Source organism: Rhinolophus sinicus, linkage group LG01 (assembly GCF_036562045.2).
Source record: "Rhinolophus sinicus isolate RSC01 linkage group LG01, ASM3656204v1, whole genome shotgun sequence".
Classification (NCBI taxonomy): Eukaryota; Metazoa; Chordata; class Mammalia; order Chiroptera; family Rhinolophidae; genus Rhinolophus; species Rhinolophus sinicus.
In genome coordinates, this window is record NC_133751.1 from 86503060 (window position 1) to 86529746 (window position 26687).

At 34.7% G+C, this 26687-nt stretch overlaps 1 protein-coding gene across 1 annotated transcript; it reads right to left on the bottom strand.

Annotated features, from left to right (window-relative positions):
* On the bottom strand, window positions 1-26117 carry CHMP2B (charged multivesicular body protein 2B). Its single transcript, XM_019745444.2, has 6 exons — window positions 25310-26117; window positions 12328-12419; window positions 7365-7559; window positions 3762-3864; window positions 1906-2012; window positions 1-1701 (listed from the first exon to the last, which is right to left on the bottom strand). Exons 1-6 carry the CDS (start codon window positions 25341-25343, stop codon window positions 1591-1593), a joined length of 642 nt encoding a protein of 213 aa, XP_019601003.1. The 5' UTR covers window positions 25344-26117; the 3' UTR covers window positions 1-1590.
* Window positions 26118-26687: the final 570 nt, after the last annotated feature.

Consider the following 26687-nt stretch of genomic DNA (forward strand, 5'->3'; position numbering starts at 1 on the left):
TTTTTTAGAAAGCATTAACAGCAATAAGTCTTTATTGGGATTTTTTTTAACAAAATAATTTTTAAAAACAAAAGTCCCACATGTAAACAAGAAAGTAAATAACGTTAGTTGGCATCACTATGTACATCCAAGAATCAAAACAAGTCCTGGGTTAACATTCCATAATCCAGTAGAATCTTTTGATCCATCAATGTTTAGGGTAACGATATTTAACACTACCAATAATGCAACCTTTTCTTTGAACTTTATAAAATGGTTTATAGATTATAAACTGTATCATTTAGCTTTTCATTCTTCTCACCAATCCATATGCCACCTATATACTATTTCTAAAATGTTTTTATATTTTCAATAGTCCAAAATGTTCATCATTCCAAATTAACCAGGTTACACCTATCTGGTCTCCTCCAGGGTTTTTATGGTGGGATGTGCTAGAACCCATATATTACAACATCGTTTTTCAAAACTAACCTAATTCTAAATTCTGTCTCTAACTAATCTGCCAGCTCTTCATTTCTTCTCACTTTGTATACATACATTAAATACCAAAGCAACTTTATCTTAAAAAATGCTAAGACATTAATACACATTTAGGCAGTAATTTCTGACAAAGCTGTAGTTTATTTACCAAGAAAAAAAGTGCTAATTTTTATTTTAAAATTTAGGTTGAGTATTTCCATAGTAGTGTTCCTTAATTGAGAGAATGATGGCTTCAATTTAGAGGGTTCCACATACATATTAATACAGTTCAAAATTAAACAGATTAAATTATAATTCATATGGAGAAAATTTCCTCAGTTCTTGGAAGACCAAAATATATCATTTTATTACTATAAAATGTTATTAATTCAGTGTTTGTTTTTGCCAATGTATTCAATTCACTTTCATAAACTTTACAAAAGACAGCCTGGATAATTTTTGTATGAGGCTTCAGTTTGAGTTTAAAATGTAATTCTTTTCTGTCAGTTAAATAAAGATGTGCACAACATTTGTACTGTTTAAGGCAGGTGCCAAGAGCATTTTAGAAGGTAATAAACTTACCATGCAGAATATCCTCCCAAAGGAAAAAGAAAAAAAAAAAAAGCTCATGACAGTTTTTAAGACTGATGTTTAAATAGCACTCTTCTTTTAGACCATTTAAAAATAATTTGGCAGCTGAACTGCCTATGGTCATAACACATATCACTGACAAAGGACAAGCAACAGATACAGAATTAATGAAATGCTTTTAGTATTTTTACAAGACTCTTCAAGTTGGTGCCGACTGGCAGTTAACACGATTTTTGTATTCAGTGTAAAAAGATTCAGGACATAAACTACACTAAGTAATGAATATAATTTCTCGATGCCATGCAGAAAAGTCAACTTTTACACATCATCACTCCTAAATAGTTCTAATTAAAATCCAACCTGTTCCCATTTTGCATCGTCATTCTTTGGCAAAAGATTCAAAATAGCCATGGGTTAGGACAACTGGTTCACTCATGGTCTTCATTTTTTTTTTCCCCCAAAATAAACGTGTTTTGTAAAAGGAATCTGCAATGTGCCTGGTTTATACTAAATATAAGCAAAATATTATGGCTTTTTTAACTAATCTACTCCTAAAGCTTTGAGTTGCCGTTCAATCTCTTCATCAGAGATTGTAGCTTTTGAAGTAGAGGCAGATGGTAAGCTTCGGGCTGCTGACGGAGCTTTGGCCATCTATGTTAAAGAGAGAAAAAGAGAAAAAAAATGTGTATTATTGAACATTGGGGCTAGGATATAAAGGATGCACTACAAAGAGGTTTAATTTACTTTTCAAACAAATATAAAAACATGCACCTTGTTGTAAAGGACAACTTAAAACAATTAAGGGATGAAAAATGGTAGAAATTATTTCCAACTGAGAAGAGAAGACATTCATACCTTTCCAGAGATTTCAATTCCAATCTCATCAAGAACTTGGTTCACAATATCTTGGCTTTCTTCTTCATCATCAGAGCCATCAAAGATGTCATCAAGTGTGTCATTGACTTGGGGGGGGGGGGAATAAAGCAGTTACTTTCAAATGGATTTCAGGTTAGATTTAGATTTACATTCTTAGAAGGTGGCCCAACTATGTGTATATATTTTGTATATAATAGAAGGGTAAACTTAGGTGAACCAACAAATTACAAAAGTCACTTTCAAATGTCAGTGAAGTTCACCGATAAATAATTTTTTGAGGCATTAAATCTGAATACTATACACTGCAACACAAACTATCCTAAAAGAAAACAAGTCTACTTGGATTAAAAAAAAATATTTAAAATTATTTAATAAATAACAACTATATGTTTAAAGCTTTTAAGTATTATTCCACAAATTGAATTCATCGAGCTGGTAGCTATTAAACCTGACCATGAAAGAATCAAATATCCTGTAAATATTTGGGAGACGATTTGCTCTTTTTATACCTATAATTATATTTTCAGCTTTCTTAAATTTACATTCAAGATGTAGGCAGGATATTCTATCAAAGTCTAAGGTTCGGTATTTTGTTAATATTGAACAGCATAAGAAATATAGTTAATAATATTACAATAACTATGGATGGTGTCAGATGGGTACTAGACTCATAGAGGTGATCACTTTGTAAGTTATATAAATGTCTAATCAATATGTTGTACATCTAAACTATTATAGTATTGTATGTCAACTTTAATTGAAAAATTAAAAAGAAAACACGCTTGCAAAAAATGATGCCAGCTTTGACATTACATGTAAGTAATAATTAAGTGTTGAGCAAGATGCTGTAAAGGGTCACTCATTCATTATTGGTGAAATAAAGACTGGTATGGGGTAGTTTTTCTGAGAAGAATTTGATAGTATGAACCAAGAGCATTATAAAAGTTCATACTCTAAGGAGATTTAATAAATTTAGACAAAGATAATATAGAAACATTTACCAAAGGATTATCAAATACATTGAAAATTTAAAACAGTATTATTAACCAATGTAAGAATAGTTCAATAAATTAGAGTTGATGTTATTTAATACTAATGTTATGCAATATCAAACCATTTTTTTAACAAAAGACCAGAGAAGATTTAAGGTCATGAATATGTGCTTATGTTACACTATTGTTTTTTAAAAGCAGGATGAGGTTCCCAATTTCACAAGTAATATGATCTTACTATTATAAGATATGGGAAAATATAGGAAAGAAACATATAATATTAACAGTAACTATATCTGAGTACTGTGATGATAGCTGTTTTTATAATATGCTTTTCCCTTTGTTCTTCATATTTTTACAACATGTAATTCGTTTATAGTCAAAAAAAGAAAACTAAATTTTAAATAACTTTGGGAGGGGCAAAAAAAAACAAACACAAAATGAAAGAGCTCCATTATCTCAACCTCCAGTATCTATAGTATGAAAGAATCAACATAACTGAAATTACCCAATTTATATCAGGAAGAAATTTTATTCACAAGTTGGTTTTGGTCCACTAATCAATAAAATAAAACTGCTGGGGCCCAAATGGCATAGAAATATGGCATAACATATTTTATATTTTTCCTTCAGTTAAACATTAATAAAATTTTGAGATTTATAAATTGCCATTTAAAAATACATTGCAGTTATAATACAGACTTCTATCTAGAAGGGTACTGTATCATTTTTTTTCCCAATATTTGTGCTTTCATGGATGAGAATAAGATGCTGCAAGTAAATAAACTTGCCTAATTCAAAGATGAGAAAACAGTACATTTCGTTACAGGTTATTAAACTTACTCATTTCTTCAGTCATTTCCATTTTCATATTTTCCTTCTGGAAATTCTGCATTGTTTGTAATGTTTTTTGTGGGTCCACCTTCTTGTTAACTGCCTGCATTGTCTTTAAAACACGAAAAGATTCATGTTAGCTACATAATTATGAAAATTTTACTATGGATAAGTCCAATGGGAACATATCAAATAGAGATAGGCTTTGAGAAGATACATACATAACTTAAGATACTCATAAGAATGTTATGTAGTCTAGAAAAAAAATAAAATACTTGTTTGGAAACCATCTGCTTAACATCTATATAATAAAGACTGGTGTGGAACAAACCTCATATGAACAGTAAGCAAAAAATTATGCAATAAAAACACTGTCAACATAAAATCCATTGCTGTTCAAATGGGAAAACTACATTTGCTTATTATGTGATGAGCAGGTAATGTCTAAATTAAACAGAATTTAAATTTTACAAAAACTTTCAGTACTTTAATGTCTAAATTAAAAAGGATACACTAGCATATATACTTAATCCATTAATGTACTTTAAACCATGGTTTAAAGAAATGAACAAAACATTGAGTTTTGCAAAAATATGTGAAAAGAATTCTTATGTTTTATATTCACAAATTATTTTATTAAGAGATGATGTCATTTAGTACAGGCAAAATATATTACATACCTATAAAATGTACATATAACATATATATACACATAAAACAAATTTAGGTACAGATCGTATGTCTTATATAGTTAGCTCAGAATTAAAAGACACTATACAATATAAAACATATCAGTTTCAAAGACATGAAGCATAGTCTTTTCTCTGACAATCTGTACGCAATGCATCAGCCAAAGTAATGTTTAAATAAATATGACACTACATTTCCCCCAACCTCTGCCAGTCCACACATACCTAACTCCCCAGCAGCTTTCCATTGCTTTTAGTATTAACAGTCGAATTCCATAATTGGCCTGTGAGACCAAATAGCAACTGAACCTTGCTTAATAAGCCAGTCTCATTTTGCACCAGTGCCCTCTAATCACACTGATTTTTCATTTCATTAAATGTGCCATGCTGTCTCCTGCCACAGGACCTTTGCATATGCTGTCCCTCACCTGGAATACTCTTCTCTATTTGCTTTTACCATGTTTCCCCAAAAATAAGACCTAGCCGGACAAACAGCTTTAATGCGTTTTTTGGAGCAAAAATTAATATAAGACCCGGTATTATATTATATTATATTATTATATTATATTATATTATATTATATTATATTATATTATATTATATTATATTATATTATATTATATTATATTATATTATACCCGGTCTTATATTATAATAAAATAAGACCAGGTCTTATATTAATTTTTGCTCCAAAAGACGCATTAGAGTTGATTGTCCGGCTAGGTCTTATTTTCGGGGAAACACGGTACTATCAACACTTCAGATTTCAGTTTATATACCACTTTCTTAGGAAAGTAGTTCCTCATATCCCAGATTAGAATATGTACCCCTGTTAAATCCTACTCACTATAGGAGAGATTTCATATTTATTAGTGTCATTTATAATACTTTACTTGCAACTTATATTATTGTAAATAACACAATTATTCATTACAAATTATTGTAAGCAATAAGAATTATAATAATAGAGTAGTGAATGCCTATATAACCTGACTGTGTGTCAGGCACTTTTCTAAACACTTTATATATAATAATATTTAAAGTTAAATGACATTTCAATCTGATAAATCTTTATGTGCTAGGTACCACCATTTTCCCTGTATTACAAATAGAGAATGAAGACACAGAAAGGAGAAATAACTTGAACTGGTCACATAGCTGCTAAGTGGAGGTGAGACTTGAACCCAAGTAATCGGCTCCAGAACTTACATTTGTAATCGCTGCACTAAACTACCTCTCAATGGGCAGCTTTTTAAGTAGACTGTGATCTATTATAGGTTAAGCCCTTGCCTGGTTTTGCTTTCCACTTCATCCCCATCACTTGTTATAGTTCCTGCCTTTAGGTTCTAAACAAATATTTGCTGAATTAACACATTTCTAAGACATTTAAGTGAAAATTCCAATTCAGACATCTGTCTATGGTGGGGTCACATATGGTACATTTTTCCAGTTTCCCACTTTCAAAAATTGCAAAACAATTAAAGTTGATCCTCATTATTTTTGGATCCCATATTTACCTACTCACTAACACTTATTTGTAACCTCAATCAAACTCGCAGTGCTTTTGTGCTCATTTGTGGACATGTACAGAGCAGTCAAAATTTGAGTCGCCCAACATACACATTTTCAGCTGAGGCCAAACAATACGACACTGCCTTCTTGTTTCAGCTCTCACACTGTACACAAGTGTGCTTTTTGCCGTTTACTTATTGCCGCATTCTTGTGTCTTTTATTGGTGATTTTGCTGTTTGAAATGTCCCCTAAGCATAGCACTAAGGTGTCATTTACTGTTCCTAAGTGCAAGAAGGCCGTGATGTGCTTATGGAGAAAATATTTGGTATCGCTACTTTGGTAGAGATAAGCTGTGTTCAGGCATGAGTTACAGTGCTGTTAACCATGAGTCAATGATAATGAATCAACAATATATATTAAATATAGTGTCCTTCAACACAAACCCACATAAAACAAATTTAGGTCTGGATCGGTTGACAAAAATGTAGCCGAAGGCTCACCGGAACCTAATCCTGTATTTCCCTAGGAGCAATGGGTCAATATTCACTAATTCCATGTTCTGGACTTTATAGAACATTAACTACTGCAAGTAATGAAAATCAACTGTATATACCGTTTTACTAATGTGAACCTCATACTTTCTCTCCTCTGTGGCTTTTTCCCCTTTTGTTCTTCATATTCATACTCCTCCTTCCCTATATTTAACACCTAGTGATATTTTTAAGACCTAGGTCTTTTGCAAAGTCTTTCAGATCATTCTATTTAAAGATCTGTGCAGTCCACTGAAGCTTAGCACAGACTGAGGTATAGTAGGTAGTTTCCTTTTCAGACATATCTTAACCCCCCATCCTCCGCCCCCAACAGCTGAACTGTAAGATCTGTGAGAGCTTCTAATTAAACTTCTTATTCCTCACAGTACTTCATATACATCAAGAAACTCATTATTTATTAAAACATCAAAAGGTTCACAGTCCTTTAAATTCTGTAGTACAAACATTTTTTATATAAAAACCACACATTAAACATAAGTTCCGAATAAAATTAGTTGGTAAGTCCTTCTGATAGTTAGTATTCATGTGTCCCTCTGACATATACATGAAAATGAATCAAGAGGAAATTACAATTCTAAAGGAATCAAAATTTATAGCTTAATGAAATAAGAAGCCCAAAAATCTCTGACAATTTAAGAGAAAAAAGGCAAATACTGCTTTAAGCCAACTTAAAAATCTAGAATTTAAGTATCTAGAAGAAGTTATATGAATTATCTAGTATTATAACTCATGTTACCAAAAATGACACAGATTCTATATTACATATACATCAGGAGGTGCTCTTAAATCTGATTTGAATATTAACATTTAAATATCTTATATTAAACTCTAAGTCTATGGATATAAAGGCTCCCACTTACTTTTGCTGTAGTAGACATCGCTCCAGCCATCTTCATCTGGGAATTCATCACTTTTGTTTGTGTGGACATAGAAGTGACTTTTGAACTTACAGCAAAAGTTCTTGTTTTCTGTTTCCGCAGATGTACAAGCTGTTTGGCTAAAACTCTGCAAGCGTCTTTATTACCAATTTTGGCCATTTTCTTAATTTCTAACTCCTAAGAGAAGAAATAAAAAGAAGGGAATAAAACCACTGAGGGGTAGGCCTCAATGCTTTATTTCAGAAGAATTGATTAAATATGCATAATATACCCTTTTCCCCTGATCACGAAGTGAGGCAGAGGCTGTCATAAAGTCATAGAAAAGAATAATGTGAGAGAGCAATTTATTCCACTTGTTTACATGGGAAAGACAGAATTAGTACCTTCATCCACAAATACAAAGCTGGTTCACAAAACAGCACTCACATAGAGCCCAGAAGAAAATTAAAAAAAACTCAACCCAAAAGTAGGTAGGAAAAAAGAAACAAAACAAATGAACAGCTGGTGAGACATAGCAAAAAAAGAACACAGTGGTAGATTTAAAACTAATAATATAGACATATTAAGTGAAAAGATCCATTTAATATCTCAATAAAAGGAAGGTTGTCAGATTAGATAAGAACCTAAACATATGCTATCTCAAGAAACCAATTAAAAAAAACTAAGTAAAATAATAGAAAAATACATTCTATATAAACACTTATTAAAATCTGGAAATTAGGAGTGGCTACATTAACATCAGATCAATCAAACAAACAAACAAAAAGCATAACAAAACAAAAAATACCTTGAGTACAAGGAATATTACCCACAATAAAAAGGGGCATTTCATAATGATAAAGGAATTAATACCTAAAGATGTAAAAGCAACGCTAAATGTGTATGCACCTAATACTAGTGCTTCAAAATATGTGAAGTATGTATAGCTGATAGAATTGAAAGGAGAAATAGGTAAATACACAATTAGCATGAGGGAAACCAACAACTCCTTTCTTATATTGCTCTAACTGTTAGAACAAGTGGACAGAAAATCTGTAATTATACAGAAGATTTACAAAAAAACACTATTATCAACTTAACCAATATTTATAAAAAACGCCATCAACAGCAGAATACTCATTTTTTAAAAGTGTACACTAAAAAAACAAACAAAAAAACCCCACTAAAATATACCATATTCTGCATCAGAAAAAAGGTTCAATAAATTTAAGAGGACTGAAATGAAACAAAGTATGTTCTTTAATAACAATGAAGTTAAACTAGAAATCAAATTTGTAAAGGAAAATTACAAATGAGCAGAAATTAAACATGATTCTAAATAAGTACTAGGTTAAAGAAAAAAAAAGATGCCACATATCAAAATGTGTGGGCTACAGTTAAAACAGTTCTTAGAGGCAAATTTATCACATTAAAACTTATATTTGAAAAATATCTCAAAAGCTTCAAAACAGAATAGAAAAAAGAAGAGCTGAAAAAAAACACACCACTAAGTAAACAAAAGAAAGGAAACAGTATAAACAAGAAAAAGAATCTATAAACTAGAAAAGAAAAAAAAAGGACAGAAAAATTAATGAATCAAAGCATTTTTTGTTTGTTTTATTAACAAGTGATTGACCATATTGATAAACCATTAACCAGACAGATGAGGGGAAACTGAGACAGACAGACAGAGAGAACACATGAATTACAAACATTGGGATTGCAAAGGGGGGTCATCACTTCACATCCTAAAGATGTTAGAGTAATAAGAGAATACTATGAACAACAATATGTCATTACATTTTAACATTTAGTAGAAATGGACAAATTACTTGACAGATGCAAACTATCAAAGCTCAGTCAAAAGGACAGATAACCTGATCTATTTTATATTTGCTTTTCAAAAAATGAACTTGTTATTTAAAAACCTATCCACTAAGAAAACTTCATTCCCAATGGCTTTATTGATGAGTCCTATCGCATATTTAGAAGAAATACACAAACCCTTCCAGTAAAGGAAAGAGTAAGTGGCACTTTCTAACTCATGCTTCAAATCAGCATTACTCTGATTGTCAAAACCAAATAAAAGACACTACACAAAAAGACAACTATAAATCAGTATCTTTCATGAACACAGATGCAGTATTCTTAAATTTTCAGCAAATTGAAATAAAAATATTTAAAAAAATACATTACTTATGAAGTTTATCCCAGGAGCAAAAGCTTGATTCAACTTTGGAAAATCAATCAATGTAAGTCACTACATTACACTGTAGTGTAGTAACACGATAATAACCTTAAGAGATGCGAAAAATTTAAAAACAAGCGTATGACAAATTTTATTCCTGATAAAAAGTCTCAGCAAACTAGATTTAAGGAGGAATTTCCTCAACCTGAGAAACAGCATTTACAAAAATCCTAGTTAATATCATACTTAACGGTGAAAGACTAAATGTTTCCCCTTAAGATCAATAAAAATATGACGATGTCTGCTATCAGCACTTCTATTTAACATTGTAAGTTCTAGCCAGTGTAATAAGGTATGGAAAAAAAAGCATCGAGATTGGAAAGGATGATGAAAAGTTTAATTTATTCACAGATAAAATGATTGTCTATGTAGAAATCTAATAGAATCAATAAAAGCTACAGAATAAATGAATTTAGAAAGGTTACAGGATCCAGATTAATATACAAAATATTAATTTATTTCTATATACCAGCAAGAAAAAATCAGAAATTGAATTTGTTTTCAAAATATCATCTAGCATCAAACAGTTAGGGATAAACCTGACAAAAGTGCAGGACCTGTTTAATTACGATTACAAACCGCTGAGAAATATTAAAGGTTTAACTAAAGGAAGAGACACAGCATGTACATGGATTGTAAGGCTCAATACGGTTAACATGTCAATTCTTCCCAAATTAGTTTACATGTGTAATGTAATCCCAATCAAAATCTGTTTTGTAGAAACTGACAAGTTTATTCTAAAATTCATATGGAAATGCAACACCTAAAACTGCCTAAACAATTTTGAACAAAGTACAGAGTAGTAGGGTTAACACTATGTATGACTTGAAGACTTACTATAAAGCTATACTAATAAGAAGTGTGGTAGTTGCTTAATTAAAGCAACTTAATTAAAGTTACATAGATCAAGGAAATAGCATAGAGCTCAGAATGAGGCTCATATGCATTTGGACAACTGATTTTCAAAAAAAAATGACAAGATACTTGAATAGGGAAAGCTGTCAGCAACAAATGATATTGAAACAACTGAATTTCCATATGTAAAAAGTGAACCTCTTACCCTCACACGACAACATAGTGAAATTTAATTCAATAAAGTTCACAGTTCTAAACGTAAGAACTAAAACTATAATACTTCCCGAAGAAAACATGAGAGAAACTATTAGTGACTTTGAGTTAGGCAAAGATTTTTTACATAGGACACTAAAAACGCAAATCACAGAAGAAAAGAATAATAAATTGCACTTGATAAAAAAAAAAAAAAATCTCTGTTCCTCACAAGATATTATTATGAAAATAAAAGACAAGGTCAAGAACTCAGGAGAATATTCGCAAAACATGTATTTAATAAAGTAAGTATATCCAGAATATATAAAGAACTATTACAACTAAATAATTATAAAACAACTTGATGAAAAAAAAATGGGTGAAATATTTCAATAGACACTTTGGCACAGAAGATAGGTAAATGGCAAAACTTGAAAAGATGCTAAACATTATTAGCAATTAGGAAAACAAAATTTTAAATGACAGTCTGCTACACATCACTAGAATGGCTAAATTAAAAAGACTGTCAACTCCAACTCTTGGCCATGATTTGAAACAACTTTACTCACATATATAGCTGGTGGGAACAGAAAGCATAGCCACTTTGCAAAATTGTTTAGCATTCTTATACAGCTAAATATACGTTTAACCTATGACCCAGCAATCCTACTCCTAGGAATATACCCAAGAGAAATGAAAACATATGCTCACACAAAGACTTCAATTGAATGTTTATAGCAACTTTATTCAAAATAGTCAAAATCTGGAAAAAATCCAAAGGTCCACTGGCTGGTGAAAGGATTCACAATTCATGGAATAGCCACATGATAGAATAACACTCATCAGTGAAAAAGAATTAATACTGATACATGTAACAACACTGATTAATCTCAAAATAGTTATGACTGAAAGAAGCCATATTAAAAAAAAAAGAGTTCATATTATATAATTCCAATTATACAAATTTCTAGAAAATATAAACTAATCTACAGTGACAGATCAGTGTTTGCTGAACTGGGGAAGAGGAAGACAGGAAGGGATGGGTAGGCAGGATCACAAAAGGAATAAGTTAATACATATGTCAAAATATATCAAATTGCATGCTTTAAAAATGTAGTCTACATAAATGCTTTAAATATGTATAGTATATCATCAATTATACCTAAATCATACTGTTTTTTAAAATATTTTAAGAAATATATTTAATAACATAACATAAAATATTTAAAAATAGCCTATCTATTTTTAAAATTACATTCATTATCACAGAAACAATGATAGTTAAAATATCAAGTAAGTTAAAATACAAGTTAACATAATTATTTTCTTGTAACCCTCTCTTGTTTTCCAGGACTATTTTATCTTTGTTATAAACTGAGAAGAATGTCAGCTGTTTTGAGTAACATTACTTCCTTGACATGCATGACTTTTAAAATTGAAGAATAATTTGATTTTATAATCAGCAGAATACACAGAATCCTGATAAAAGGCAGCAGAATGACACAATAAACAAAGGTAAGCGGGAATTGCAGAAAGGCATAAAATTCCATTTCTTAGTAAAGCAAATCACTTACCACCTGCCATGTGTCTTTTTCTTAGTTAGCTAATTATTCCAACACTAATTTCCAAATTTGTATGAAAAGTTAAACTGAAATTTAATGTTCTACTTACCAGCTGTTTTTCTTGTTTCTCTAATGCTGCTCGATCTCTGCTTATAGCCCTCTGTGTACATCGTAACTCTCGATTCTGTTCCTTTATCACATCTGAGAGAAACACAAAAGAAACCTTAATGTATGGGTTGTAAAACTTCCTTCAATACCATTTAAATATTGGACTTATGTCAATAAAATATAAACCTTGATTCACTAGGTGTTAAATCTTTTTCTTTCAATCCAATGTACTAAAAAATTAGCCAAATATTCAAACTTGAATTATAAATACTGATTATATAAAGAATTACAAAAGTGAGTGCAAGTATGCTATAACCTAAGGTTTAGCTAAACGTACATATAAATCATAATAAAATACTGCCTTAGAGAATTGATTAGTATACTATGTTTTATATGGCACATATGTATGTCACAAACATACAGCCTTTTCAGTTTTCCTTACTCCAGTATTATATGAAATCGTAGCAAGACCGGTTATGTGATGATTCAATCTTTTTTTCTACACTAAGTTACAACAGAGTGAAGCAGCAGACCTTCCAGTAAGTCCCACCTCTGACACTTGATCATTATAGGATGATACGTTGGAAAAGTTAGTTAACACTCTAAACTTCAGGCTTCTTATAAAATAGGGATTGCTGGTAAGGAGCATATAATATATACAATGTCCTGAAATACTGCAAGTGTCCACTCAATGTTTTTCTAATTTACCTCAGTGCATCTAAATCCACTGGATACCTTTTGAAGAATTAAAGTTTTAGTCCAGGCCCGATAGACAATCATTTGGATTAGTTGTTGCTAAATAGTGATTTCTTCAAAGGATCACGATTTAGATGGTAATTCTTACCAAAACTGATCTCTCATTGTCAGGAATCTTTTAAGTGCTTTACATATATTATATAACATAATGTTCATAATAATGCCATGGAATTGACTTTTCTATTATTCCATGTATAAGAAAATTGAGGGTCAGGAAGTTTAAATAACTTGCCCAAGGTCACAAGGTGGTCAGAAATAATGCCAGATTTGGATTCAAGGGTTCTGTCTCCTGAATCAGTGATCTTAATCACTGTAATAGAGTACCGTGTTTAGTAAAGAGAAACATTTTAAAAAGCAACAGAAAGAATAGTCTCATCATCAAATGGTGCTGGGACAACTGGATATCCTCATGAAAAAGAATGAAACTGGAGTACTGCTGCACACCATATATAAAAATTAACTCAAAAAAGTAATGACCCAAATATAAGAGCTAAAATCATAAAACTTAAAAAAACACACAGGAATAAATATACATGAGCTGGGATTTGGCAATGGATTCTTAAATATGACACTGAAAGCACACACAACAAAAGAAAAAAATATATAAATTAGACTATGAAAATTAAAAACTGTGCATCAAAGCACATTATTAAGTGAAAAGACAACCTACAGAATTGGAGAAATATATGTATATTATATATTGGAGGTGCCAAAAAAAGGTACACAAGTGGACACTTTGGTCAGCGTTGCTCAAGCAGTAGTTCACCGTAATCAGAAGTGTCTGGATGCTGATGGTAACCACTTTGAGCACCTCTTGTAATTGCAGAAGTCAAACGTGACTTGTATTCATCTTTTGTTATCGGTATATATTGAGCATTGAATTTCTTAAAATTTGTATACATTGTTTTGGCACCCTCTTTGGTATATGGCAAGAGTCTATTACCCAGAATATATAAAGAACTCTTACAACTCAAAAAAAAAAAAAAAAAAAAAAAAAAAAAAGGACAAACAACCCTATTAAAAATGAGTGAAAGATTTAAATAGACATCTTTCCAAAGAAGATATACAAATAGCCAATAAACACATGAGAAAGATGCTCAACGTCATCAGTCATTAGATACCACCTCACATCCACCAGAATGACAATAGTCAAAAACAAAAAAGGGAAAAAGCAAGTGTTGACGAGCCCATGCAGATTGCTACCTTTGCATACTGTCAGCAGGAATGTAAATTATTTCAGCCACTGTGGGTAACAGTTTGGTGGCTCCTCAAAAAGTTAAACATAAAATTATCATGTGACCCAACAATTCCACTCCTAGGTATTTACCCCAAAGAACTGAAACAGGCACTTAAACAAATACTTGTACACAGATGTTCATAGCAGCACTATTCACAATCGCCAAAAGGTGGAAACAACCCACATGTCCATGAACAGACAAATGAATAAACACATTGTGATATATACATGGAATGGAATATTATTCAGTAATGAAAAGAAATGAAGCACTGACACTACTGCAACAAAGATAAACCCCAAATATACTATGTTAAATGAAAGAAGCCAGACACAAATGGCTACGTTTTATGATTACACCCATATAAATATCCAGAATAGGTTAATCCACAAAGACAGAAAACAGACTGCTAGTTGCCAGGGTTGGGGAGAACGGTGAATGGTGAGTCACTGTTTCGTGGGTGCAGAGTTTTATTCTGAGGTGATGAAAATGTTTTGGAACTAGGGATGGAGGTTACACACCACTGTGAATATATAAATGCCACCGATCCCTTCACTTTCAAATGGTTAATGTTACGTGAATTTCATTTCAATTAAAATAACAGTAAAGCCAGCAACCATTATCCTTTTTGGTGATGGAGCATCACAACTTATGTTCTACCCTTTCTATGTATAGTATGACTTTTCTCAGAATAGAAATAACTAATTATACTGAGTAATAGGCACTATGATACGTGCTTCACAACACCCCCAAAATATAGGTACTATTATCTCATTTATTTAAAAGGAGGTAATTGATATTTGGTGAAGTAATCTGCGCAAGGGAGAAAAAGTACTAGAATTCATATACAGGTGGTCTGATTCCTAGGGCTCTGACTTTAACTACAATATTATGTTGTGAAGTTTTTCGGGCAAAGAAGATATAAAACTATCAGAAGAGGGGTTGGGGAGCTGGGTGAAAAAGGGGAACAGATTAAGAAGCACAAATTGGTAGTTACAAAATAGTCACGGGGATGTAAAGTACAGCACAGGAAATACAGTCAGTAATGTTGTAACAACCATGTACAGTGCCAGGTGGATACCAGACTAATAGAGGGGATCACTGCATACATTATATAAATGTCTAACTATGCTGTACACCTGCAAGTAATATAAAATAATAATGTCAACTGTAACTGAAAAAAATAATTTAAAAAAGTTATTTCCCCCAAAATAACAAAATAAAAGTAGTACATTTTAAAAGAATAATAGTAATAAACAGAAATAGTTATCAGAGACATATTCCTTATATAGATCCATATCAATAAAAACATACAGTATTTCAAACTGAATGAAAAACATATAAAGTCATTACATAAAATATAACTAATCAACTAAAATGACAATTTAGTCTACAACATACAGCATCTTTCTTCTGACATCTGTAACTGACACTAAACAAAACAGCAAAAAAAAGCTCTCATTTCCCTATCTTTCAAAGAAATCAAAAGCTTTTTCATCTTCAATACTCAAATACTCCCAATTTTCTTCTTTTGCTCTTAGTTCTATATCTTGCCAAAGCCAATGGATTGGTATGAAAACATTCACCCCTTACCCTACTGTTTCTACAGAAAATATGCTCTAAATTTAAAACTGTGAAATTGGAAATGAAATTTTGTATATAACCACTTTGTGTACCAAAAACTCCCTCAATTCTATTACCGTGTTTCCCAGAAAATAGACCTAGCTGGACCATCAGCTCTAATGCGCTTTTTGGAGCAAAAATTAATATAAGACCTGGTCTTATTTTACTATAAGACTGGGTATAATATAATACTGGGTCTTATATTAATTTTTACTCCAAAAGATGCATTAGAGTTGATTGTCTGGCAAGGTCTTATTTTCAGGGAAACACGGTAATATAAGATGAAATACTGAGATAGTAATGATGGTCTTCTAAAGTTACAAGGGTACTAACTAAACTGAAAAAGAAGCCACTGCATTAATAAGTTAAATTGAGGATAGATAGACACAGGTGCAAAGCATCTGCTGCGAGCCTTGATGGCTAAGATCTAGAATTCTACCAATATACACTTTTTCATTACTAGGATGGCATAATGAAAAAATATTTGGTCTTTGTCCTGAGTTCCTGGCACAGAGCTCCTAAAACCCTTGGAATTTCCTGAGTAACAGTAATGTCTTTTGACTCAGGACGGGGGGCCCTTATATAGCTTTAGAATGGGGCTGGTTACAGAAAGACCAAATACTTGGTTAGAGGGTGGTAACTTTCAGCCCCGGCCCTCCAAGGGTAGTGAGGCTAGAGACTGGCTTATAGAAACTCTTGCACAAAGAGACTGGTAGAGCCTCTGGGTTGGTGAACATACTGACACGGCGGGAAGACAGCATGCCTACAGAGGGCATGGAAGCTCTCTCTGTCCACTGGGCTCCCCACCCCGCCAATCCCTTGCTTCCATTTAGCTGTTCCTGAGTTTTCGCCTTATGATAAACCAGTATTAGTAAGTAAAGCACGTCCTGAGTTTTGAGAGTTGTTTTAGAGAATTATCAAATCTGAGGAGGGAGTTGCTGCGATACCTGAATTCATAGCTCACCTGGAACTTGTGACTGGCATCTTAAGTGAGGACAGTGTTGTGGGGATGAGCCCTTAACCTGTGGGGCCTGTGCTAACTCCAGATAGTATTAGGATTTAACTCAATTGTTGAAGACACCCAGTTAGTGTTGATCGGAGAATAAAGAATAGTTACAGCCATTTTTGTTGAAAACAAGTATTACGACACGAAATTTTAACAAAACAGAATTTAATCGAATAGTTTGACTTCGCTTGTCTTGATTTTATGTAACTATGTGTACCATAATTGTCACTGTATATTAGAGAAGGCAAGATAAAGAAAATTAACTACTACAAATTCTACAGCCTATTGTTAATAGGCCTATTAATATTTAAACAGTTCTAAGCTATAAACTGAGAGCATCTAATGTTATATACTAAAATCCAGTCATAACATTTTAAAACATGTTATGGTAAGTAGGAAAAGGTAGTAAAATATTTTTTCATATGAGAGGTATATCCTATAAAACAAACAGATTACTCTTTTTTTTTAAACAATCCCTAATGAAACCCACACTTAATGATTTAGTCTTCTAGATAATTCAGAAGGAATAAGATAAGAAATGTTCTGAGACACTTTTAATGTTTTTAAGGCCAAGTTCATTTTCCATTACAGTTATTACTTAGTAGGTCTGAGCTCTTCCCCAAATTACAAGCTCTTTTAAGAGTAAGGAATGCATGCATTTTATTTATTTATCTATTTCTATCTCCACTTTTATGCCACTAGTATCCTAACATGTTAGTCAACAGCAATCTCAGGGAGTATAAACATATATACTGAAAGGTAAAAGCATTTGCCTTATAGGTATATTAAACATATTCCTTTAAAATGTATAATAAAATTTATTGGGTATCAAGAATTTAACAACAGTAAAATCTGAACTATGACAGTTATCTATCTACAATGCATAAATGGAACACTGAAATAATCAGACAATTCTCCTATAACTTTCTGCTTTCCCCTCTTTTCATTCTGAGTCCAGACAATGACAGAAACATGTATAGCGTATGGCTGACATCTAGGAGAGATGGAAGACTTGGCTCCTGTCCATCATGTGCTTCCCTGTCCAACCTCTGCTTCCATCGAAGCACTCCACAATAGGTGGCAACAGAAAACTTTCAAACTGTGAAAATGTCATAAATATATGGATGTACCTATGGCATGCTCTCTCTGTCACATCTGGTGAGGTAAAGCGGGTCTGGGGGCTGCCCCACCCACCATCCTCTTCCCGCTCATCCCCAGCACAATACTTAGAGAAGCCCACCCAGGCTAGCTCCACTCTTGGCATTGAAAGCCTGCCTCAAGCCTTTCAGACCCTTAGCGCTAAACAAGATAACACTGGAGTGAAAAAATCACAGATTTCAATTTTGGACTTAAGATACAGACAGAAAAGGTTGTCCTGCCTTCTTTGGTTGTTCTACGTCAGTAAAGTCTATCTGCTTACAGAAAATAAGTAAGTAAATAAATAACACATCTGAAAGAGCCTCCCATGTGACCCAGCCTAGCTCACTAAAATTCTCCAATGGAGTTTGAGGTTGACCCCAACTTGAATTATGGCTGTCCTTCCAGACCTTGTTCATTTATATACAATTTACACATTTGAGAATTAAAGCAAAAAATAATCATCAACTCTAAATGTGGAAACTCATTAATCTGTGAGGAACATTGTTTTTTTAAGTGCCTGCCTTTTGAGAGAAGGGAGGGGTCTGTCTCAAGCCTGCAGGACAGTTCCGATGACTGCCCCAGGGGCCCTGAGGCACACACAGCTCCCGCATGGAACCCTTAGCGGGATTCCAGCTGGTCTACCTGACAGCACCCACTACACAATATACTGGGTTCAGTGCTTTACTATAAGGTCGCGATGGACTTTTTAACGTAATTTAGCATATTTTCTGCTTTTAAATGTATTTCTTTAGGGCAAAAATCATTTTGATTTATGTAACTTCACTGCCTATCAATTATCTTGAATCTAACCATCACATGTATTGAAAAAGGAGCACAAAATGGCCCCACATCCCGCTTTACCATCTCCATTAGAACTCCTTGGGGGGGATGAAGATCCCGAGATGAGATGAGAGGGAGCTCCCACTTTAGCTTTCATCTGTAAGCTCTGCATCAGCTGGTATTACTGGATATGGTGGGTATTGTGGCACTGGGATGGTGGGACAATGCGTATTAGATAAACCCTGATCATGACTACAAAAGCAAGAGCCAGGAGTGTGAGTTCTGCTCAGGTGAGCACGGCAGAGCTCAGCGACAAACAATAAAGTGGGCAGGGGCCCTGCTATATGGGGATATACCATCTTCTTGGATTGATGAGGAGAAAAATACTGTGCAAAGATACTATGAGCTCAAAGGTTAAGGTGTAAGAAAGAAACATTAAAGGTCAGTTCCTAGAAAACGCTGGCTCTAGAAACCAAATTTACTCAAAGGCAGAAGGGAAGTGACAATGAGAGAGTAGGTAAGAAAGAATCAGAATTTGATGTTCAAAGCAAATTTGTTTCTCAAGCTTTGGAAACGGTATATCAGAAATCGGAGGAATGGCATCAGCTTAACCCGTTATGATAGATGGTAAAGAAAAATACAAAAACAACAACAAACAAAAAACTATGAAACAGAAAGAACAAGGAGTATCATGCCAACAGCTTTACTCTACATATGGCCCATGGAGTCAAGGATCCACTTAAAAATGAGGTTGAAGTTGAAAAACTCAGCACGACTTGCTTGGAAGGAAGAGGCAGAATACTAAAGAGCAAACAGGAGACTCTATAGCCTTATGGTGGCATAAAAGGAAGTAAAAAGGAATCACCATCCCCGCGCAGTAGTCTCAAAATTCACTCCAGCCCTGAAGAATTCATTAAAATGAATTTACTTTTGTTAAAGTATTGTTTTTTTTTTCAAGACTGAAGGAAGGTATTGAGATGGGTCACCTGTCAGCAGATCTTGGGTCACATTTGGTTCTCAATGACACGGGCTTTGGTGGTATCATCAACAACAGCTTCAATTCAGGAAACTGTCAAACGGCATTTTTCAGCTTAAATCAGTCAGGGAATGAGAGGGAAAACTCTGAAAAAAGTCTCACAGACATCTGGACTTGAAGATAGGCAATGGTAGCATGAAAAGAAATACCAGTCTTTGGTGTCATGATAGGGATGGAGAAATCAGAGGGGAGACATTTTCCTGCAGAAATATCTCAAGTCAGGAAGAAATATGGAGAACGTTGCTCAGAAAAACGCTAAGAGAGTACTGTGTGCCTGAATCCTATACGTTGTTGTTGCCATTATTATTATTATTATTATTATTATTATTATTTTGGCAGGCCACGAATGTAGCGGCCAAATAGAAAGTAAAATTTGAGTTTTTAACTATTCAGAATAATAAGCACTAAGAGAACACACAGCATCCTAGGGAAGATCTGAGTCCTGTAGGTAGCACCATAAGAATGTTTTATTTTATTTGGAAGAAAGCAGAAATATTTCTGGAGGGAATTCAGTTTATATACATGGTAGATTGTATTCTCTCTGGAGCTATTGGACATGTAGCATCACAACCGACCTTTTGACAGGAGATTTATCCCAATTTAGTCAAAACTCCACAGGTTCTGAACTTGGAACAACCAGCATATAAGGACACTACCCCAATGAGGCAAAAAACAAAAAGCTCTGTTCCTATTTGTTAGTAGCATGCCTGAAATTATCTCTAAACTTGCAGTAAAGTTCAAGGTAGGTAACTATAATATGGATGTAGACTATGGCAAACTTTGCACACTGGAAACACTACTTTGGGTTAGTAAATTCTATTATTTTGCAATTTAGTTTCTAAATAATAAATTGCTACAGAGATATTTTCATTTATCCTGAAGATTCTCTGCAACCTAGTAAATATGGAACATAGGAAAAACTTAGAATAAGCATAACTGAACTTTGGAAGAACACAGGATCTACTTTGGTTCCTGAATGCAAGTCAGGAAGAAGATGCTTAACACACACACACACACACACACACACACACACACACACACAGAAGGAGTGAGGAATTTGACATAATTTGAGGTGACATCAGAGAAGAATTACTTTCGAAAAGGAAAAAGACCTGAGATAGTTCAGGTTCGCTAGAGGAAGAGAAAAAGGTAATTTTTTGCATAAGCGCGTGATAAAAAATATGTCCGAGTGAGAAAAAGCATGGTATATATACAGATAAATACGAGGATAGTGTTGCTGGACAGTAAAATGTCCAGACATGGCCAGAAAGAAAGACAAGGACCAGACCAAGGAGTATCATATATGCCTTATTAAAGAGTGCCCACGTGATGCTCTTGGTACCAGCGATTCAATAAAGGGGTTTATACTGAGGAGTAGTGTGGGAAGATTTGGGTTTCAAGTATATCAATCACACAAATGACTTTGTAGATGAATGACTTTAGTGCTACGAAGCTATAGCAAAGAAACACAGAAAGGTGATATAGTAAAGTGCAATATAAATGGGATCTGAATTAGAGCAAGGATTTGAAGGCATACGGAGCAAAATCAAATATTTAAGAAGCAAAAGGAGCAGGATTTGGAAATTAAGTGAAAGCAAAATTAAGAACTCCCAAATGCTGAAGGAGGAGAATTCAGGAAAGGAACCAACCAAAAGGAGATGGTAATGAGTTCTGTTTGGGATCTCTATAATTCCACATGTTTTGGGGGCATGTAGGTGGAGATACTTAGAAAATCGTTGGATATATTGGTCTGAAACTCGGAGAACTATGTCTAGAGAACCAAGCTGGGAATCCATCAACATTTAGGTTATAACTGGAATAACAGGATTTTGGATAAGATCATGCAGTTGGAGAATGTTCAGTTAGCACAGTGGTAGCCTAAGCTGGAACCAAGAAGAACACTAATATTTAAGGGGTAGATTAAAAATGAAAGAAAGGAAGGAAGTGAGAAAGGAAAGAAGAAAAACCTGAAAGGAGAAAGAAAAAGAGTAATCAGAGGAATAGGAGGAAAATTAAAAGAGCATTATGTCATGGAAGCCAAGAGTTTCAAGGAAGAAATTATTATAAGGATCAAATGCGAAACATAGGCCCAAGAGATGTTCAACACAAAATGGCCATTGAATTTGGTGATCTAGAAGTCATTGATGATCTTAGCAAACTCTCACTACATGAGATGTAAAGTAAACTGGTGCAGAATGGGGGGCATCTGAGAAATAAAGAGGTGGAGATAGGAGATATCACTATTCCTGCATGAGGTTTAGACGAAGAGCAAAAAGAGACTGGATAATACTTCCTAAAAAACGATCTGTCAAGAGAGTCAGGAAAAAGAGGGTTATTTGCAGTTCTACTACCATTAGATATTAAAGTTCTACCACTAATTCTGAGAGAAAAGGGTCTGGTTCACGGACAAAAGGTGACATTACATAGTACCTACCGAAAGTTGAGAATTCCAAGTACTTAGCAAAAATAGCAAAACTAAACTGAGCCACAGGGTATCTAACAACACAAAATAACAATGAGTACACTCAAAAGGATGAGGCCTGGCTCTGCCACTTAGCAGCGGTGTAATCTTGGGCAAGATACTTAGCCCTTGGCCTCTCAATTTCCTCATCTATAAAGGGCATAATAACAGTGTTATCTAATAATAAGATACTGCATACAAAATGTTAACTTGGTTCTGGCTTAGAATAGGACCTTAAATTTGCTTTTACTTAGGGTAACAGACAAAATTACACAGTGCATACTGAACTTCACTTTTTAAGAGGCATATTTAGTTGTGCATTTATGACAAGTCCTCACGGCATCCTGATTTACAGATTCATAATTAGCTCCAATAAGTAGGTCACCATTCATCTACTTAAGGAACAAAAAAACTGTAAATACTTTACCCTAATATATGTGTATATATGTTATAAATCAGTAAATAGAAAACCAAGGACTCAATTGTAATTTCAAATTCAAAAGAATCTTCCTCTTCTATGGCATTGAGGTACAATTCTCATTAATTTCTGTAACAAAGTATACACTGCAGAGACTTGTTCATCTCTGTGTCAAAAATGAATTAAACATAACTCTGAATAGTAATAAGTGCTATAATGTTGTCTCCCTTTTTAATTTGCATGTGCACTAGTCTTTAATGATATAGTATGAAACTCTTCCAGCCAATCCAAAGAGACAAAAAGATTCAATTATTCTTCAGATCTATAAACAGTTACATATTTCCGTTATATATCAGAATTTCATTACAGCTGAAACAGATAAAAAGATAGCATATAGTAAAAGATCTCATGATCAATAATCAGTGAGTCCAAAGACCTGGGAGAAATGCATGAGAGTACATTAAATTTCATAATATATAGCCTCATTACTGCTAGAAAGAATGCTGTCACCCTTTAAACAACCAAAACTTCTTTTTAATAAAATAGGAGTAAAAACATCAGTAAAGCTCTATATCAAAATAATAAAAGTACAGTTCTAGAATTAAGATGTCATCAAGTGATTTGAATTGACATGATAATTTAAGAAAACATCAAGTATACAGTTTGGTAGTTATAGTAAATGTACATGGTGGCCAAATTTACATTCAGAAATTTCATATACAGATCTTTAAATGAGTAGATAGCTCCTAGCAAAAGTCTTTAAGACTTTTTTTTTTTTTTTCCACAAGTGAGTCTATTTGAGCAAAAATATTTCTTGGATGAAATTAACCCAACTGCAAACGAGTATACAGTTAATACCATCACTGCACATCCTGTCTTTTTTTTTTATTCATCTTTGTACTTCAAGCCCTATAGTCCTTAGATTGCCAAAAGTACCAGAAGCACAGCAATGAGAATACAGAACTGATATTTACATCTTTCAAAATGTTTGACAGATATTAAGCAATTAAAGCTAGGACATTTGGCTGTTAATGTTAAAAATTTTAAATTTAATTTGTAACATTGCAGTAAGAAAATTGCAACCCTTTTCCTCTGTTTAGTAAATTCTCACTATATAAAACTGAAACAAAGAAATAAAACCTATTTTCCCACCGTAGTGTTATACAATAACTGACAATCACAATACTGGTACTGGAACACTGAAAATAAAAAGTGCCATGTTAAAGATTAAACAGCATTCTCAGGAATAACACATAAAACCCATTTCACACAACTGTATTACATCCTATAACATCTTGGTAGTCATCCCGGTACTGTAAATGGTTAATAAGAAGTCTCAATTAATAAAAAGTGAATAAGTTTAAAAATACATTTTCATCCACTCAGGGTAAGAAAAAATACATTACTGGGGTAAAATGACATTATGTCTTGAAGGGTAGAGTGGCAGAGTAAAAATGACGTCTTTGTTATCCTCTCCAAAATAATTCTGCTGGCATTGGAAGTGTCAATACAAAGGAATGAAGGAGTTAGCCCAGGTCTAGACTGAGCACCCTGTTTGTACCAATCACTGTCTAGCTACCACTGCTCCTTTTGTGGCAGAATTGGATCCCTACAAAGAAGTGATTCTTTGGTTGAACCATCAGCAACGTAGACTCAACATGTAATGGGGAACACGATTTTTAAATCACTTGAATGAATTTGATTCCTGGTAGCAGTCAATGAAAATATCAAGACTATCAAGACTAATCAGTGTCATATAAACATACATTACAGGCAGCGCTTACAAATACCAATTTGTGTACATTCACTTTTTTTCCTCTAAAGATGACATTGAGCTAAATGTCTGAAACAATACAATCATTTTAAAATGTCAACTTCTATGCAGATAGATAATACACATCTCTTAACTTTAGATAGTAAAAGATAATCATAAGAGAGAAAAATCCATTATGAAACTAAAGCCAGGCACTTCCGTTGGGTTTCTTTTATTTCTCTACTGGAGTCAGTCAAGAAGAATTTTCACATCTCTACTGATAGTGTGTTTTTAGCACAAGACCGATCTAGACCCAAGTTCATACTGATAATTGGAGGCTGTTACTCCCCGCCCCGCCCCCACTTCGCAGGCACAGGTTTCCGGTCTGCATGCCTAGAACTAGTACAAATCCAACCTGAAGCAGCAACAAACCAAGCAGACGAAACTAATAAGAAATTCATTAAAGCACCCAGGCTAACGACACTCTAAGGCCGGCAGCATCCTGCCTCCTCCAAATACTCAGGATCTCGTTAAAGAAAAAAACGGGGCGGGGAGGTTGTGTTGTTAGAGGGAAGAAACCAGACTGCCCAGGTGAGGTTGATGTGGGGCAGTCAGACGAGATGGGGAAGCAGAGCAATGACGCAGAGGGCGGTCACCTGTGGGGCCGCCCGATCCAGCTCCGCCCCCAGGGACAGCAGCGAGAATCGCGGCCAGAAGCTCCCAAAACACTACAGGGAAACAGAGCTGGGCCCCTTCGGCCCGGCCTGGAACTCACCGTCCACGGTTTTCTTCTTGAAGAGGGACGCCATGGTCAGGGACCGCGCCCGGGTGGCCCGGCTCGGCCCGGTCCGGCCCGCGACTGGGAAAGGACAGGAGGGCAAAGTCAGGCTCTAGGAGGGTTCGCAGTGCCGGAGCCGAGGGGCCGGAGAGGAGGGCGGGGTCTCCAGGCAGGACCCGCAGAGGGCGGTATCCGCAAAGCCTTCCGCAGCCGAGTCGTCCCGAGCTCAGGTGACTGTGAACTAAGACACTTTTTGGAGAAGTCACTTCTGGGCGGCGCCTGCGCGTTGTGAGCACGCGCCTGCGCACTGCGGCGCCTGAAGCCGCCGCCGCTGCCCTCACTTTAGCTGCTGCCGGGTCCTCCGGCTTTTGGGGTCGAGCGCGGCGATCTGGCAGGGGCTGGAGGTCGTAGCAGATGGTGGGAGACTGCGGGCGGTGTCCGGGGGCTTCCGTGTGCGGGTTCCGTACTGAGTGGTGACAGAGATGAGCTTTGATTAGCCCGTTCCTCTTTGCCTCGGGGGAAACTGGAAGTAGGGGTCCCCTGAGTCCTAGGACAAGTGTGAGTGGTCCCGGAACCAGTTGATTTATGATCATCTCGTTGCTGTCAGTATCAGTATTTTCATAAGTGCAGGGTTTGCTGGTCATGCTGAGGTCCGGTCCGTGGCCCCGTGTTGTTTGTCACCGGAGTTCACGTTCTTTTCCGCCCTGACTCGCTCAGCTGTCGCCCCGGCGCCCACCCGCGCAGCCAGCCCCGTGGGGGACCGGAGCGTTAACCTGCCGCCCTGGGCCTGGGGCTCCGAACACCCGGTGTCGGTCTCCGGAGATCCGGTTTCTAGGCCTGGGCGGAGAGGAAATGAGGAGCACCTTGAGTCATGCAACACTTTATTTGATGTTCTTGGCTGGAAACATGAAAAAAAAAAAAAAAAGTATACCGGTTAACATGTTTCCAACTCTTTCTTTAAAATCTCGATTATTTGTAATTGCTCAAGAACAATTCATGGCTATACTGTGAACTTATCAGAATGCTGCATAACTGTATATTGTTTACTGTGGAAAAAAAGCACTATCATCGTGTTGAAGGAAAAACATACTGGGTAAAGAATCCTGTGTGTATAACATAAATATGAAAAATTCAATTTTTGGATCAAGACTTTAAGTTCATTGTTCACCTCAGTGTGTGTGTGTGTGTGTGTGTGTGTGTGTGTATGCGTGCGCATGTGCACGCACACACACATTAGTTTTATATCTTATTTCACTATTTAAAATCTTAATTTTGCTTTGAACTTTTTCTTCCTCATGTTTTAATAGTGCTTTAAGCAACACTGCCTTCCACAGGATAAAAATAATAATAGCCTTTTTTTCATTGATGTGATGTC

Coding starts and splice junctions, on each gene's coding strand:
- CHMP2B (XM_019745444.2), bottom strand. CDS start 25,343: ATGGCGTCCCTCTTCAAGAAGAAAACCGTGGACG. Junction 12,420..25,309: donor CAAGAAGAAAACCGTGGACG/GTGAGTTCCAGG, acceptor TGTTTCTCTCAG/ATGTGATAAAGGAACAGAAT. Junction 7,560..12,327: donor AGAAACAAGAAAAACAGCTG/GTAAGTAGAACA, acceptor TTCTTCTCTTAG/GAGTTAGAAATTAAGAAAAT.